Below are 19,273 nucleotides of genomic sequence, written 5' to 3' on the forward strand. Positions count from 1 at the left end.
TGGCTGAACAGTGTATTTTCACTGGCCATTCTGTGGCTTACAGGAAAGTTAAGACATTGGCCACAGCTTGGTCCAACCTGGGATTTGATGGTCAAGGAAACTGTGGAAATCCAGTTAGCAGGCAACCTGCTTAACTGAGGCGACAGTTTCCAGCTCAACAAATTGTGGAAACCCCTCATTTCATGTGTGCGCTCTCAAAATAAATATTCTAAATCTTCATGCCACCCATAATTATCAACAACACACTTGGTAAATCCTGTGCTTGCTTTGTATTACTCATAGACACATCTAGTTCAATCTGTGAGTGGTGCTCTTGTTGCCTATGGTGATATCTCTAACACATGTACGTTTACTCCACAGCATATAAACTGATTTTAAAGCTTGCAAGTGACTCACCTTGAGAATGGTTGAGAGGTTGAATTCGAAACATCTCAAATGTACACCCAAAAAATAATAGAATATTTGATCTGCCAGGTAAACTTCAGGGAACAAAATGCTTCATAAACATTTGTACTGTCAGAAAGATTAATCACCCCAACATTTACTTAGAGTCCAATAATTGTCAGACCTCAAATTCTGTCGGAAAGCTATACTGCAATGCGTTATTTTTCTTTTTCTCTTTCAGGAAACCAAAGAATGGAATGCGGAAGATAGTCTTGTCTACAAATATAGCGGAAACATCTGTCACCATTGATGACTGTGTATTTGTAATAGACACTGGAAAAATGAAGGAAAACAGGTACGCTTTCATGTCGTCTTATTATTACAGCTGCTACCTGCATTTTTAAGGAGAATACTTTTAATGTGTTTTCACGGTGATTGGCCCATCCAATAGTTCTGCAGGTCAGCTGCTAGCCACATTTTTTAGCACTTTTTTTATTCTTAACTCTGTTTGTTTATCCATTTGTACAGCAGATTTTAGAAAATATCATGTTTTCAATTTTATGTTGTGGATGAGCGTGATTCAGCAGATGAATGTGAGTAAAGGTAGGAATCCGTGAACAGGTTTTTTAGCTGGACATGATTGTTACATGTCTTTAGATATCTGTCACTGAAAACTTTAGCAAGGTTACAGGCAACTGCAATATTGAACTCCACACAATCACAAATGATAACTCCTGTATACTCATTGTATCAAAAGTAAAAGTCATTTTGGAATATTGTAGGGATGTAAAGGAAAAAGCTGACCAGTAATTTCCTTCATGATGTGAAATTTCGCTGCTGCTGATACACATATTTGAAAGTGAAAAGGCTAACTGTTGGTACTGTATTCTCTTTCATTGGAGAGGAAGGCGAGTTAGGTTGTGACGAATAGGATGCACATGTTGTGAGGATGATGGGAGACAAAGATGAAGGGAAGGTGTCGGAGACAGTGGGAGGTCAAAGACAGAACATTGGAAGCTCTGTACCAGCTTCAGTCGTAAGATGTTAGGGCAGAGTAGGAAGTAAGGGATGGGATAAAACAAAGGAAAATGAGTATTGAAAATGAATAGTGCAAGTAAGAATTAGGAGGGAATTGAAAAAGAGAAGTGAAATAAATACTGCAATTAAGAACTAGGAGAAAAGGAGAGAAAAAAAGAGAGGTTGTGAAGATGTAGATAGAAAAAGTAATAGAGCAAATAAATTCTTCAGTAAAAAATGGAAAGGGGGGGGGGGGGTCCTTAACAGTGGTTAAGTCCAGAAGAGTAGTGAGATGAGGAGCTATGGTGTAGAGTATGTTCCAATCCCTGAAGTTCAGGCAAACTAGTACTAGATGGGGGTTCCAAATAGTGTGTACTGTACCATACAGCATGCTGGAGATAATGCTTAGCAACGGATTCTTTATAATTTAACTCATACTTTCAAAATAAAGTTCAGTCTCAACATACAAGGTGTTAAAAAAAAGCATTCTATATTTGGATAGGTGGTAGTATAAACCAGAATAAGAAAAAAAAAACATCCATTACACATGCAGACCATAAGAGCTATGAGCAATTACTTAGTAGAAATAGATGTGTTTCACAGTGGCAAAGATGAAAAAGTGCTTACATTCTGGAACATTCTCAAACTTTTAGAAGATTGTATATAAAATTCTGGAAAATTATCCAACATTCTAGAAGGAACATTACGGCAAGATAGACTCATACTTGCCTCTACAGTGAATTCCTGGATGCCAGATAGATACATAAAACATTGACACAACTCTTAGGTATTTCCCTTTCATTATTCTAAAATAAAACTGAAACAAGTTAATGTTTTGACACTGCATCAAAAGAATAATATGGGTCTGAGATACTGAGTAGTGATATTTAGTTTTCATATGCCTATCAGCTACCCTTTACATTATTTTGAAGTAGTATGTATATAACGCAAAATGTCAACAAAAATTAAAGAGGGTAGTCGAAAGTACTAGGTGGAATATAAATAATTTAAGGTGAAAAGGTAACGACTTGCTGATTAGTTGAGGTGTTAAGTTATTGGTAGGCACAGAAACAGCTATAGAGTGGAATCCTTCTTTACTTCTTAAACAATAAAAAACATTGAGTAGATGCAGAAGCAGTGAAGTAGTGATCCTTTGTCAGTAGGATTTAAAGTTAAATTCTTTGAGCTGAAATCTCAACCATGGAGAGTGCGGAAGATGGAAAGAAGAGAGTGCACACATGGGGGAAAAATACAGCGTTCATAATCAGCAAATAGGCATCTATGTCTACATCTACACTCCTGTACCAGTTATTGAGGTTTTTCATGTTCCATTCATATATGGAGTGCGGGAAGAATGAGTGCGCGAAATAATTAATCTAATCGTGTCCTCACCATCTCTGCAGGAGCCATCTTTAGGGGATTGTAGTATATCCTTAGAATCATGATATAAAGGCAATTCTTGAAACTAAAGTAGGCTTTCTTGGTATATCTTCAGGAGTCTGCCAGTTTAGATCGAACAAACCTGTGCTTATTCACATTGCCCTTCTCTGGGTGTTTACATTCTGTATCCCCGGTTAGTGCTTTCGGTATAGGTCACACACATCTGAGCAGCATTCTAGAATGTATTGCACTAGTGATTTGCAGGCAACCTTCTTTGTAGGCTGATTGAATTTCCCCAGTATTCTACCAAGGAACAAAAGTCTACCATCTGTTTTACCTACAATTGAGCCTGCATGGTCATTCCATGCAATATCCCTACAGTATTGTGCAGTTGGTTACACCCAGGTATTTGTATGAGTTGACTGATTTCAATTCCAGCTTGTTGATATTGTAGCCATAGGATACCATTTTTTCTTTTTTGCATTTCTGAACATTTTAAGCAAGTTGCCAATCTTTGCACCACCTCAATCTGACTGATTATTTATGCAGCTTCTTTCTGACAGTACTAAATTATAGATAACTGAATCATCTGCAAAAAGACTGAGGTTACTATTAAATTGTTGGCAAGATCATTAAAATACAACATGAACAGCAAGGGTGCCAACACACATCCCTGGGACACACCCAAGGTTACTTCTAAATGAGTTTATGACTATCCATCCCCAATAACGTGTTGCGTCCTCCCTTCCAAAAAATCCTCAATCAAATCACATATAACGCTCGATGCCTCATATGATTATACTTTTGATAATAAGTGTGGATTTGGTACTGAGTATAATGCTTTTCTGAAATCAAGTATGTGTCTATCTGGCTGCCTTGATCCAAAGCTTCCAGTATGTCATCTGAGAAAGGTGCATGTTGGGTTTCACATGATGGATGTGAAAAACATTGTGCAGAGCACCATATAATATGTGAGTGTATCGTACTGAGCAGTACTAATAAGTAAAGGCAGTAGCATAGCCTAGTACAGGTAAATGAGAACTGATGTTAACATTTGAAATATTGTTGTATTTTTATATAATCTTCTTTTATTTCTCACAACCTGTGACCGTATGGGAATTTTCACCCTTCCCTTCAATAGTTCCATTTGATTATCTTCAAGTCATTCTTTCTTCTGCCCTGATTTCAATTCTAGTTTTCCTTTTTTATTCATCAGCTTGGTGTATTGTGTGAGGCATACAAGTTAATTGTATGGACTAAATGTTAGTGTTCTTACTTCCTTAACTGTCTGTTAAATCACAAATCATTTTATGGTACATTACACATGTCAGTTCTGTGCAGCAACAGATGATGATTAAAACTTAGCAAACATGCATGCATATAATTACTAACATATTTATGTTATTCTGGAAGCGGTGTTGCTCTTTTTATTCATGTCCCATCTCAAGCTACTGTATAGATTGCTCTCCCTACATACACATCTTTAGGCTCACAGCAGGAGCAGGACCATGATGACACCCCTGCCTCCCTGTTACATCTTTCATGCATTCCCATTTTGTGTCTGAAAAACTGAGTTGGCATCCTTTCACAATGAAGCAGACATTGAGTTCAGAGAGATGAAAGGAAATTAGCATTTTTATCAGCGACCTTAGGGATACGGTTTTCCAGTACCTCACATGGTGCTCTGAAGATACCAACACTCTTTACCAATTGCATCTCTCTTTCACCAATCCCAACCTATTTCAACATGCCCCTTTTCATGTTATTTTAGTAATTCTGTACTGTGCAGTAGGTACCAGTAAACCATCACTCCCTACCACCACTTTTCCCAAGCCTTCAAGTTTCAAACTCCCACATACTAAACAACTTCAATTGTCTGAAAATTGCACAGATGAGTTAGTGCATGAAATATTTGGTGCTAAGCAAGAAAAATCTTTGATTGCAGACACAATGTGTAGGTCCATTAGAGGTATATGTGGATAGTGGGTGCAAAATATGTTGCGAATACAGTTAGTAGTAAAGGAGTAATAAATCAAAAAATCATGCATGATGCTGAATATTTACTGCAAGAACAGTGAAAATGTAGTATGCGTTAAACCTTTTTGTTTCATTATATTGTAGGATATGTCAGTAAGAAATAATTTTGAAAAAGGTCTGAAGTTGTGTCCGTTAGATGTCACTAAGTGCTCTCATTCTCAAATACTGGATGAATCTAGTCTACTGTTAACGAGTAGATTGTGATATAATTTTAAATTTTTGAATTCTGTCAGTAATTATATGAGATATTGAAAATCAAAATTTTGTTGCCCATGGAAGCCATTACGTAGAGGTTCATGTAACTATTTAGCCATTTAGTAACATAGCAGGTAACATTGATAAAGATTTTCAGAAATCATTGCTACCAGTTTCATAGGTTGCAGTTACTTATGAAACTTTTATTCATCACAGTTGCAGTGTTCCATATCTATAACATATAAAAGTTTTCTTTTGTATGTATTACTTATGCCAAATGTTTTAAATGCTTGTTCAAACTTCTTGGTTTTAGTTAACCCTCTCATATATTGTTGGGCAGTTTATTTGCTAGGTTGATTACCTTGCAGAGAATACTGTCCCAAACTTTTTTGTGAATTTGTCCGTGTAAGTGTAAGTCTTGCACTCGTGCCACATACAGAGCGATATCTTGCCTTCTGTCGGTACACTGTCCTAAATAAAACTTCAATTTGAGTCTTGTTTTTTGCCCACAGATTTGATTCCAACAAGAATATGGGGAGTCTGGATACGGTGTGGGTGTCGAGGGCTAATGCGAGGCAGCGCAAGGGTCGTGCGGGTCGAGTGATGCCCGGGGTGTGCTGCTACCTGTACACGCACCACCGCTTTCAGTACCACTTCGACTCGCAGCCGGTACCCGAGCTCCACCGCGTTCCCCTCGAGCAGTTGCTGCTGCGGATACTCACGATGCCCGTGTTTGCGGGCACCGACGTGCACAAAGTCTTAGGTTAGTACATGTCTCACAGAATCTCGTCTCTTCATAGTTAGGACATGTAAATGTTCTTTAAAATGGCACCGTCAGGTGACGCAGAAACGACTGTGTCCAGTCACAGAGACTTGGAACCCGGTCAGAGAGGAATATTGAACTTCACCAGGTAGTAATAATGAAGCAGAGAAACATGGAGCACTGTGTTCCTGCACATAACATTTGTAGAACTCTGACAGATTGGTTGTTGTAAAATTAAGAGAAGACAGAATCGCTGGGCAGTATGTACCCCCTCAGGAGATGACATTACAGTACTACTGCTAATGGACATTTTTAAAAGTGAAAAATCTGTGATAGATTTGATAGATTGCATCTCACCACATAGACGAGACATTGAGTGTCAGACACACACGTTTAGAAGCAAATAAGCTATTGAACACAGTCCTTACTCAGGTGTAGAGAAATACCGTATTTACTCGAATCTAAGCCGCACTTGAATCTAAGCCGCACCTGAAAAATTAATTTGAAATCAAGGAAAAAGAAATTTCCCGAATCTAAGCCACACTTGAAATTTGAGACTCAAAATTCAAGGGGAGAGAAAAGTTTTAAACCGCATCTCCAAATGGAAACAGAGTTGATCCATTGTAACATGAGACGCAATTTAGATTGAATGGATGAAGATACAACTACAGTAGTTTGGTTTGAGTCGTAAGCTTAACAGTTAAGCTTTACCAGGTAGCCATTGCTATGCATCAGGCGCTCCGTCCGTATTTATATGGGTACCCTTCCTTTTTCATGTGCTTCGTCTGGTTTGAATCGATTCCTTGTTTTGCTTTGATCTGATAAGTACTGTTCTCTTCTTTATAGATGTTTACCTCACTCTAAGCTAAAAATGCATTATTGTACTGTGTCATGCATTGTTTGTCGCATTCTGATAATGTGTGTTTACGACCTGTTGCCGCTCGCGGCACGGCTTGCTTTTGTGCCCACTACCACAGCTTACAATAAAAAAGAAGAGAGGAATTGTCTCATTTGCGAAACAATGGCAAGAGACTGCTATTTGTTGTTACTTACACTGCTGCTTGCCTTGATAATGATCAACAAGAACCAAATAATAGACTGCATATGATAGAAGATGTTCTGAACGAGAGTTAAGCGAAAAAAATTTTCTCTGTTTGAAAATCTTTGCAGACACCTCTTTAGTACATTACATTATGCACAGAAATTAGAGTCTTCTTAGATTTTAAAATCTAGTCAGTTGCCGTGCTTCATTTCTGACTGTATCACTATTCAGCATAAAAATAATATGAATATAAACATGACATGATATGTATATTCTTCCATGTTTGATGTTGTCTCACTTTAGTTTCGTAGTTTATTATGCAGACAGGATTTAAATAAGATAGCAGCAAACACGAAAGAATACATGGAATAATGTTTACATCCGTAATATTCTTATGGTGAAGAGACTACTGCATGTGATCCATGATTCATAAAAATTCCTATTAGCAATCATTTCTTGTCACAAGTACGAAAAAAATAATTCAGCACGTAGAATTGGACATATTGACACACATCCCAAACAGTCTTGCCAGTCGGATTTTTGTAGTAGATGTTTAGTGATAACTTGAAATGCACAGTGTGTTGTTGCTGTCTTCAGTCCGTACACTGGTTTGATGCAGCTCTCTACACTTTTCTATCCTTTTGAATGCAGAGTAGTAACACTCGTAAAATAAAAATGAAAATAACTTAGAAATTAAATGCTGAAATTTAAAACAAAATTTTATTAGGTTTGTAATACCTCTTATACGAAATGTTTAAAATATCAGTCATGATTCTGAATCACAATCACTCGATTCTTTGTTGCTCATTTCTTCATACAGAGGATTGTCCTCCGTGCCATCTAGTGCATTGGATATTGAACATTTTTTAATTGCGTGTTCCACAGTCTGCTTTGGACACACTTCCATGCATCATAAATCCACTGGCACACTTGCGACAAACTTGCGCAATTTTCACGTCCTGTTGGTGTCAGCTGTCTGTCGCTTTTCGATAGCCAGGCTGTGTACATGTGTTCAAGCTTGTCCTTAAATGGTTTATTCTAACAGATGTCAAGTGGTTGCAGAACTGACGTCATTCCGCCTGGAATTACTGCCAAATCCGTTTTGCTTTCCTCTAATTATCGTTGTACTGCAGGTGTTGTATGGCCTGCGTATGCATCTACTACCAACAGACTGCATAAACCAAGCATCGCACCAGGACTACAATTCCACACACGCCTAATCCATTCCAACACCATTCCTCCAAAAACCACCCAGTTTCATTTGCTCGTACAATTACAATTTTTGGAAATACTTCTAATTTCGGTAAAGACTTTCTCCTGAGAACTATGTATGGGGCTAATTTATGTCAATCTTCTGTGCAAGCTATCATGACGGAGATTCAATGTTTTTCACCTCCTTGATGTAAGATCACATGTATTTCTTTCCTTTGGCGTCAACCATATAATTTGATGGCATGTCAAAATATACACGAGTTAGGTCAGTATTTCCTATCTGACCAAGAAGGTATTACTAATTATGAAGGACTGAAATTCCACAAGTTTTTCTTCATAATTTTTCAGCAGCTTATGTGCAACTGAAATTTGCCCCCGAAGTGAAAAACCCCAGTGCTTCAGAAACAGATCAATCCAGCTTCGACTGGCCTTAAAATTTTCGATTTTTTGCTCTCTATCAGTTTCATGTCTATTAATTTTTAAAATTTTGGCGTTCATTGGCAGGAATTTCTGACGCTGTTCCTTAACAAATTTATTTAAAATCACTTCTAGTGCACGATATCGGCCACACTTTGGCCCACTAAATGCTTTCCTGCTACTTGAACATTCAAATAATTTGTTTCTCTGCAGTTGCCATCGCCTAACGTTGCTCTTATCAATCCCGTATTGCAGACCTGCAGCACGATTAGAACTTTGTTCCGAAAAAGAAATAAATCCCCTCTTGAATTTGACACTATAATGAAAGCACTTCATTATGATTCACTAACACCAACAAGCACTTCACAAAATTCCACGAATCAATAGGTGCCACTACGTGAAGTATTAATGAACCCCAGCGTATCTACTCGTGCAACAATCATAAGGTCTTGTGCATTGTTGCTATTTTTGTGTAAAGAAATTTATTTTTGTTGCTACGAATATTTGAAAGGCTGCTACATTTGAAGATGAACAATACAGAATTTCTATTTAATTCGTTGGATAATGTATGAAAATGCAGTGGTCGAAGCTCGGGGCAGAGAAAAAGGCTCGTCTTCTATAAATATAAAAAGTGCGGCTTAGAATCGAGTAAATACGGTACACCCAATACCCATCTCAGCCAAGTTCGCTACACACTTCAGTCAGGCCTCAGCACAGAGAGAGAGAGAGAGAGAGAGAGAGAGAGAGAGAGAGTGTTTCTAAATCTGAAGCATCAGTATGAAAAGGGTAGGTAGGTACTCAACATATAGGGCAAGTGTTGTGCCAGACAGACACAGTAAAAAAAAAAAAGTACGCATTATTACCTATTGAACTAATCCCTTCATCAGATATAGACAAGACCAAACAAAACACACACACACACACACACTTGGCCAAAACACACACACACACACACACACACACACACACACACACACACACACACACACACACACTTGGCCACTGTTTCTTCCGGGTACAGAGGCCATGCATTTTTTGTGCCTGTATTTGATGAAAGTCTTAGTCTGGTAGGCAATAATATTTAGCAGTCTTTTTTTCAGTATACATGTCTATCACTCGCCGCCTCCTCTATATAGTTAGTAGCAGTTTACATTTTCATATTGTTGTTATTCCATTCAGGGTTTTTCCATGTTTGAAGGGCCGTATCCAATAGCTGGGTCTACCTTTGAATGTGTTTCGTAAATGATTTAGAAGTAAAGGAGACCACTCATTGAATAGCGTGAGCACGAGCGCGCGCGCGCCCACACACACACACACACACACACACACACACACACACACACACACACACACCTGTGCACCTTAATTTTTAGACACAGATTCTTGGGAGAAAGAAGTGGGAAGCAAGAGGACTGGTAGCTAGCTGCTCGAAGAGAGGTAGCAGATGTGCAGGATAGAGATGTGCGAGGGAGAGGTGGTAGATGCGTGGAAAAGGCATTTGACATACAGGCAACAGAGCTGGAGAGATGTGGCCCACAACAAAGATGACACGGGGGCTTGGACTGGGAGGGAGTGATGGTATTCACGAAGGTGGAAACGATCAGGTACAGGATGTGGGGGCAGTGGGTTAGCAGAGATGGAGATGAAGAGGTTTATGGGAGCAAAGAACATGTTGTGCCACCGGTTGGTCAACTTTGTTCTCAGCCTCAGCTGGACGGTGGCATTTATTCTGATGGATAATTGGTTGATTGTCACATTGACAAAAAGCTGTATGGTGATTGCAGCAGTGTTGGTATATGGCATATCAGTTTTCACAGTTGGCCCTGCCTGTGATCTACCTCTACATCACTATATTGCAGTTCACATGGAAGACACCTGATAGGACATGATAAGCATGTGAAAGGACTGGAGCAAAAGATCCATATGCTTCGCTGGAATTTTATGCAACATCAAGCCTAGAAATGAGGAACATCATACCCAAGATCCTTCCCAATCTTCTAGAGTTATTCTGTCACTCACCCAATCTACAAGACGTGTTGGTCCATCCTTATGCCTCTCTAACTCTGAATCCTTTGCCATGGGTGCCATATCCCTGTGGAGGACCCAGGTGCAATACCTGCCTGATTCACTCACCCATCATGTCCTACTCCAGCCCTGCCACAAGCTTATTCTTCCACATCAGAGGAAGGTCCACCTGTGAAAGCGGCCACGTCATATACTGGCTGCGCTGCAATCACTGCGCAGTATTTTATGTGGGCGCCAACCAGCTGTCCATCAGAATGAATGGCCACTGCCAAACTGAGGCTGAGAACAGAGTTCTCCACCTGATGGATTGTGTGGTAGAGTTCAGTGCCTATGTCACAATGTGTGCCATTTGTATCCTTCCCTCCAGCACCAGCATTTCTGAATTATGTACATGGGAATTACCGGACAACATGTCCTTTGCTGCTATAATCCTCCCAATTTGAATCTTTTCTAAACTGCTGGTTCCCCCTCCCCCAACCTATATCTGACAGTTTCCCCTTCCTCTGTCCTGCCACTCCCTTCCAGTCCAAGTCTGCATTTCATCCTGTCATACCCTCCCAATTCATATCATCTTCATCATGCACCACAATGCATTGGCACCGGTACCCCAGTGCTGCATGTCTTGTCTGTGCACTTACCACCCCTACCACCCACATTCTTAATTCACTCATCTGCTGCCTCCCCTCCAAGCTGCTAGCTACCTATCCCCAAGCCCTCCTCTTGCTACATACTACCATATTCTCTCTCTGCCCACCTGACCAAACACTATCAGCACCACAGTTCACCTGTTAAACTGCAATCCCAGCATTGTGCACTCAGCCATACCAATGTGTGTGTGTGTGTGTGTGTGTGTGTGTGTGTGTGTGTGTGTGTGAGAGAGAGAGAGAGAGAGAGAGAGAGAGAGAGAGAGAGAGAGACTGAAGTATCAAACAGCTGAATCTACTTCCGGCTGTTCAACATCACGTCTATGTGGTGAATTGCAATCTATCAAATTAATACTGTTGTTAAAAGTGAAAAAAATATTCCTAGTTTGTTTTTGGAGCATAGAAGAGAGGGGGATAGGTTTAGGAAAGAAAGTTAAAAAGTGAAAAAATATTCCTAGTTTGTTTTTGGAGCATGGAAGATAGAGGGATAGGTTTAGGAAAGAAAGTTTAATCACTCATAACCCAACTTGAGTGATATTCTTATCTTGTCAGGGCAAGAGGAGTCAGAGATAAAGATGGGAGGTATTGAGAGATACCGACCATCTGGCTAACCGACTGATCCACTTTTTCCCTCCTACTCTCTCTTTTTCTCCTCTTGACCACACAACAGGCAGATGGGTGTCCATCAACATTGGTCCTTTCCAAATCTTTCATCCCAAAGGAAGGAACTGAGAGTACTGAAATCTGCGAATAGTTTTTTTACTTTTAAATGTGTGTATTTGGCAGTACTGGAATTCCAACTCCTGAAACTAAATGTTGTTCTGCCATTAAACCTCCTTGTAATTTTACAGTTTTCTCGAGAAAATTCTTCTTTTATGGATTTGTAGCTCTTCAGAGCATGTTCAGATTTTTTAATTTACTGGATTTGATAGTGTGTTTAGGCTAACATCGTTTGTTTGCCAGTTGTAAAGAACCAGACTCTTGCATGTGGCTCACTGGCCTAAAGCAAGTCTTTTGATTTGATGGCACCTCAGCATATGTGGAAATAATGTAGGACTAAGGGGTTTGTCAGGGGGAGAGGACAGGAGGAGGAGGGTGGAGGAAATCTTGGCTTAGGTATGTGGCACTGGTGAAGTATGTGGTACATGATGAAGTGGAAGAATGGCCTGGGAGACTACAGAGAGGAAAGAGATGGTGAATGTGGATCGATGAGGTGAACAGGCAGGCATCGAGACTATGAAATGGGGGCTAGGAAGATATGAGCCATCATACTTGATGGATGTGTTGTAAGAACAGTCCCTATCCATGTAATTGAGAGAGAGAGAGGATTTTTGGGAGAAGGGTACAGATGGCAAAAATTATGCGGTCTATTCCGGGCTGAACTCACTGGTGTCACATGTCCTTGCTGCCTCTCCATTCCAGCCTTCGACCAACTTTCCCTCCCTCCATCCCTCCATACCTCTCACAGCTCCTTAGTTTCTCACATACTATACAAGATACAACTTCTCACCTTATCTGAGTTTCAGCACTGTGACAGTGTACAGGATGGCGATATGTGTGCAAAAACTGAAAATCGGGAATTCTCTGGGAAATTTAGTGTACTGAGAAAGTCTGAAAAATGCATAGAGTGTACTGCGAAAGTCTGAAAAATGCGAGGGGTAGTTGACCTGTTATTAATGAAAATAAATGTTAAGAGTCATTTCGTCATAAAACTCTGTGTCATAGTAATTGGCGTTGGGCTTTCATAAGGAAAGGTGATGAAATACACTGAATTGTTGTAGTGTTTATTGCTTGATTGTGGCTACCCCCAGCATGATTGTTGCATGTGGGAATTTTTGTTGTTCTCTGTAGCTTTTAAAGTTCTTGTTCTATATTGCTTTATGTGTTTTAAAGAGCCCCAGAGGAGGTCATTGTCTGTAAACTCATCAACATTTTCAGTTTTCCTTGCATGCCTGTTCACTGTTCAGTGATTCAGCTTTGTGGTGAATGATTATCTTTACCCCTTTTGTTATTTATATTCCATCCAGGATTTACGCGTATCATCTTTTGGAACCATTAGTTGCTTGTAGAATGTATGAGTAAATAAATTGTCATCAGGTGTATGTTGGTTCTACTACTTTTTTTTAATATCTAACTCCGCTTGTTAAGGAAGGAAGCTGAAGGGAAAGTTCTGATTCATTACTATGATCTCCTTACTCTTTCACTTTTTATTCTGTGGGCTACACTGTGCAGTTAATTTTTTTTATATGCAAGTATCCCTGTTGGCATTGAGATTAAATTGTGTTACTGCCACTTTGAACTAATGTCGAATATTATTTGCAGAACGTACGTTGGAACCACCTCCAGTTGAGAGTATAGATTCGGCATTAAAGAGGCTGCGCGATATAGGGGCGCTGGATGAAGAGAACGAGCTCACTCCCCTGGGGAAGCATCTCGCTGCACTTCCAGTCGACGTGAGGTAAATGCGCATACTGTATAAGTTGGTAATGGAGACATCAGTAAAGCAAAAAAGATTAATGGCTGCAGCATATGTGTGCGAGCCTACACTGCATATGCCTACAGCACAGTTAGTCTCAGTAAATGTAGCAATACTGCTTAGAGCCATTTAAGTGTTTATGTGTTAAAAGCTGTGTTTTCTATATCTTCCACAGAATACTCTTTTCACTTAGTGTTGAGTTTTTCCACAAGGCATATTTCCTCCTGATACATAGTTAATCACTTCATATCACTTGTAGCATCTTGTTCTTTCCTGGCTTCCCATGCCATCCCAGACAGTTCCAGGGTTACTTACTGTACTTGTCCAGGAATGTCAAGATAATCAATATTGACACATGATAACTGTTCAGAATGGTTTTCTGTCAGTTGAGCATGTGCTTTTATTTCCCAAGTCCATCATAAACATGTACTGCATTTACTGTGCTTGTGCCAATCAACATTTATGTGGTGGCAATTTAGTACCAATTACTTCCTGTCTCTCAGAAGTACTAAACAGGGGTTGTATGAAAAGTAATGAGTCCAAAAATGGGGAAAGGTTACTGAAGATAATACTACAAGCAGTTAAAATTATTCAAAATTGGTTCCTCAAGAGTTGACACTTGTAAGTTGCCCCCCAGTTCCTTTTCAGGAATATCCTCTGAGCAGTGAGTCAAAGCCGCTTTGACCTCTGCAGTGGTCTCGTGGTGTTGCCGTCTGAGTGCCGTCTTCGCACAGAGAACAGGAAAAAGTCCACAGGCAGCTTTGGGACTATAGCTTGACAGGGGAAGTGTTGTAATGCTGTTCTGGACCAGATAGTGGTAGGCTGTGGAGCAGGTGTGACCTGCTGCATTGTCGTGATGCAGCTTCCAGTATGCAGCAGGTCTTGACCTCACTATATTCCATGTGCTTGGTTTGTGTTCCACATCCTCTCAACCATCTCTGAAGAACTTGTGCCATCTAAAAACAGCATCTCTTGATCGACGTTTGAACACTTTCTGAATTGTGACCGACATCTCCATAGCCGGTTATCTGAGTCCAACACAGAATTTGATGGTGTAACACTGTTCAATAGAAAGTTGCATTTTTAAGCTTTGTCTGACTGTATAGACAGCAGTAGAATAAAGTGACAATGCAAACACCGCAGAAGCTCATAGACAACTGATGAGGCCATGTGTGTTTTGAAAATGATTTCCCCCTCCATTGTACCAGCCACAAATGAGGGCACTGTGAAATACAGCTGTTTTAGGGGGGGGGGGGGGGGGGGAGACTTGTTACTTTTTCTACAAATCTTGTAGTGTAGCTTGTCTTCTGATTTGCCAAGTCAACAAATAGTTGCTACTCACCATACAGCTTTAATGCTGAGTCGCAGATAGGTGCAACAAAAAGACTGTCAGCCACAGCTTTTGGCCAAACCAGCCTTTGTCAGAATTAGACAACATACGGTTTCTTTGAAAGGGGCACACACACACACACACACACACACACACACACACACACACACACACACACACACACACACACACACAGTCTCTGGCTGCTGAACCTAAACTGCAAGCAGTGCTTATGATGGAAGAAGCAACTAGGGTGGTCAGGATAAGAAAGAGGCTGGGGTGGGTAGGGGGAGGGATAGCGGGATGGAGGTGGAGGACGGTCGATGCTGCTTGTGGGAGCATACAGGGACGAGGTGCGGAGAGGGTAGGGCAGCTACATGCAGTTGGGCTGAGAGTGCATTGGTGGAATAGAGGGCTGTGTAAAGCTAGAATGGGAACAGGGAAGGGATAGGTGGGTAAAGGACAATAATTTATGAAGGTTGAGGCCAGGAGGTTTATGTATTGATGAGAGTGTTTCCCCCTGCTCAGTTCAGAAAAGCTGGTGTTGGTGAGAAAGGTCCAGATGGCACAGGCTGTGAAACTGTTATTGAAATGAGTAATATCATGTTGGGCAGCATGCTCAGCGGTTGAGTAGTCCTGCTGTTTCTTGGCCTCAGTTTCTTAGTGGCCATTCGAGCGAAGAGACAACATGTTGGTTGTCACCTGCACATAGAACGCAGCGCAGTGGCTGCAGCTTAGCTTGTAAATCACATGACTCTCCCCCATGTCTTTCTTCTGTAGATTGAATTGAAACCAATCGTGAGCCAAATCCGGCCCACAATCAGTTGGATGCGCGCCTGTACTGTACACCGTCAACAATATATTAATTTTAGTCAAAAGTTACTATTGCTTGCTTGTGAGGACTAATGGAAAATTAATTTGTTGTTGCAAAATGCTATTTTTGTATTCAGTAGCTGTTGCTGGCCCTACAGTGAGAGTTGCAATAAATTCATTACAGCTCAGAACATAATATGTGTTGAGTTGGCCATGTTTACATTTACCTTAGGACTGATTTCACGAAAAATTAAAAATAAAAGTAACCCTAATAAAACTGGCTCACCCTTGTGCATTTTATGAAATGCTAATTAAATTATATGTTCACTATTTGGAGCAAAATAGAATCAACTTTGCATTGAAATATCTCTATTCACAGGATAGGAAAACTTATGTTGTATGGAGCCATATTTTGCTGCCTAGATTCAGCACTAACAATGGCAGCATGTCTCAGTCACAAGTCACCCTTCGTGGCTCCATTTTCACTGAAAGAAGCAGCTGATGCAAAGAAGCGGGAGTTTGCTACTGCTTATAGTGACCAGCTCACTGCTCTTAGGGCATACAAGGTGAGTGCCAAAGAAAGTGTTGAGCATTTATAATATTCAGTTTTTTTTTTTTTTTTTTTTGGTTTCATTTCTGTCAAATTCCAACCAGACCTATAAAAAAAAAAAAAAAAAAAAAAAAAAAAAAACTGGCCAATGCTAAGGAATGCCTTATTTAATTACTTTTTTAAATATGAGAGCTCAGTATGACTGTTTTTGTTTCCGCTGAAAAGTACTATACAGGGTGCAAACGATAACTGTTCACAATGTACCATAGTGGTGTAGGGGGAAGTTGAGATGAACAATTTGATATAGAGAACTAGTCATGTATCAGGCTGGGAAACAAGCTCATATACATCTATAGAAGTCACGTAATCTACATTATATACACGCCATGTGAAATTTTGAATATTCTCTAGCCTTCTTACACCATCGGCTTAGTCGGTCAGATTTTTGAAATATTTTATTTCATTCTCATTAGTCTTTTAATGTTCCTGTGATGGTGCTAAAAGAAAAGATACATGTAACAATATAAAAAAAATTAATTATGTTTACAATTCAATCTAAACTTAAGTTTTACAAGCACAGTTGTCTCATAGTATGAAGGCTAGAGAAACAAAACAATTTAATTTTTAGTTTTACACTATCAAGTGTCACAAAATGTAGAGGGAAAATGTGCACAAATGTCAGTTTTGCAGGAGAATTTTAACAAGAAAAATAAATGAGCTTCAAATGGTTGAGAGCGACTAAGTGGGAAGTGTAAGAGGGTACGAGGATATTCAAAATCTTGTGCAGTATGCATGTGCTATCAGAGTTTATACAACCCGGAACAACTGAGAGATCCGGGAAAAACCTAGGAATTTTTTCATCCCGGAGAAAACTGGGGAAAAGCCCAGGAATTTTTTAGAATTCAGGGAATTTTTTATTATTTTTGTTTTCAGTTAAATTTTTGTAGTTTTGATTGGTAAGAACGGATACTCTTAACAAAGGATATTACTGTGTTCTGCTACTGCAGAATAATACTGCAATGATAAAACATGAACAAGAGAAAAAATGAAAATAAAACTTAAATTGCAAGGGAAATGCACCATATACAACAACAAAACACAGTGGGGGGAGAGGGGGGAGGGGGGGACCCAGACATATACTCCTGGAAATGGAAAAAAGAACACATTGACACCAGTGTGTCAGACCCACCATACTTGCTCCGGACACTGCGAGAGGGCTGTACAAGCAATGATCACACGCATGGCACAGCGGACACACCAGGAACCGCGGTGTTGGCCATCGAATGGCGCTAGCTGCGCAGCATTTGTGCACCGCCGCCGTCAGTGTCAGCCAGTTTGCCCTGGCATACGGAGCTCCATCGCAGTCTTTAACACTGGTAGCATGCCGCGACAGCGTGGACATGAACCGTATGTGCAGTTGACGGACTTTGAGCGAGGGCGTATAGTGGGCATGCGGGAGGCCGGGTGGACGTACCGCCGAATTGCTCAACACGTGGGGCGTGAGGTCTCCACAGTACATCGATGTTGTCGCCAGTGGTCGGCGGAAGGTGCCCATGCCCGTCGACCTGGGACCGGACCGCAGCGATGCACGGATGCATGCCAAGACTGTAGGGTCCTACGCAGTGCCGTAGGGGACCGCACCGCCACTTCCCAGCAAATTAGGGACACTGTTGCTCCTGGGGTATCGGCGAGGACCATTCGCAACCGTCTCCATGAAGCTGGGCTACGGTCCTGCACACCGTTAGGCCGTCTTCCGCTCACGCCCCAACATCGTGCAGCCCGCCTCCAGTGGTGTCGCGACAGGTGTGAATGGAGGGACGAATGGGGACGTGTCGTCTTTAGCGATGAGAGTCGCTTCTGCCTTGGTGCCAATGATGGTCGTATGCGTGTTTGGTGCCGTGTAGGTGAGCGCCACAATCAGGACTGCATACGACCGAGGCACACAGGGCCAACACCCGGCATCATGGTGTGGGGAGCGATCTCCTACACTGGCTGTACACCTCTGGTGATCGTCGACGGGACACTGACTAGTGCACGGTACATCCAAACCGTCATCGAACCCATCGTTCTACCATTCCTAGACCGGCAAGGGAACTTGCTGTTCCAACAGGACATTGCATGTCCGCATGTATCCCGTGCCACCCAACGTGCTCTAGAAGGTGTAAGTCAACTACCCTGGCCAGCAAGATCTCCGGATCTGTCCCCCATTGAGCATGTTTGGGACTGGATGAAGCATCGTCTCACGCGGTCTGCACGTCCAGCACGAACGCTGGTCCAACTGAGGCGCCAGGTGGAAATGGCATGGCAAGCCGTTCCACAGGACTACATCCAGCATCTCTACGATCGTCTCCATGGGAGAATAGCAGCCTGCATTGCTGCGAAAGGTGGATATACACTGTACTAGTGCCGACATTGTGCATGCTCTGTTGCCTGTGTCTATGTGCCTGTGGTTCTGTCAGTGTGATCATGTGATGTATCTGACCCCAGGAATGTGTCAAAGTTTCCCCTTCCTGGGACAATGAATTCACGGTGTTCTTATTTCAATTTCCAGGAGTGTATTTTAACACTTCGACATACACTTGAGAATGGCTATAAAGGTGAAATCGTGATTGTGTAAAATAAGTGAACAATGAACTGTCAGATGATGGAAATTTCTTTAAGATAACTCACAAGTTTTTGTTTGTGCCATCCCATCCACAGTAAAAAAAAAAAAAAAAAAAAAAAAAAAAAAAAAAAAAAAAAAATGTATTGTTTTGATTTGCACATTTCAATTTTTTTCTTTTTTCCCCGCTGTTGAGATGTCTCAGTATGCCATTCCTCACTTTGCCACAGGATCATACTCAAAAATCATGGATTTGTCACTTGCAATCACGCGACCGAGCCATTCGGGGTCATTGGAAATCCTCTTAACAATATCAATGCACACATTTCTTCGATTGTCCTTCTGCTCAATTGTGAGGTTTTACGGCACCATGTTGGCACAAACCT

At 40.9% G+C, this 19,273-nt stretch overlaps 1 protein-coding gene across 1 annotated transcript in view; it reads left to right on the forward strand.

Moving 5' to 3' along the window:
- LOC126292307 (putative ATP-dependent RNA helicase DHX57) overlaps positions 1-19,273 on the forward strand; it is a 181,856-nt gene that overhangs the window by 144,634 nt on the left and 17,949 nt on the right. Inside the window, exons 16-19 of the mRNA XM_049986239.1 lie at positions 626-739; positions 5,526-5,776; positions 13,439-13,574; positions 16,115-16,301. Of these exons, the coding sequence (XP_049842196.1) occupies positions 626-739; positions 5,526-5,776; positions 13,439-13,574; positions 16,115-16,301 (688 nt within the window). The remainder of the gene's footprint in view (positions 1-625; positions 740-5,525; positions 5,777-13,438; positions 13,575-16,114; positions 16,302-19,273) is intronic.

The sequence above is a fragment of the Schistocerca gregaria genome, chromosome 9 (genome assembly GCF_023897955.1).
Source record: "Schistocerca gregaria isolate iqSchGreg1 chromosome 9, iqSchGreg1.2, whole genome shotgun sequence".
Lineage (NCBI taxonomy): Eukaryota > Metazoa > Arthropoda > Insecta > Orthoptera > Acrididae > Schistocerca > Schistocerca gregaria.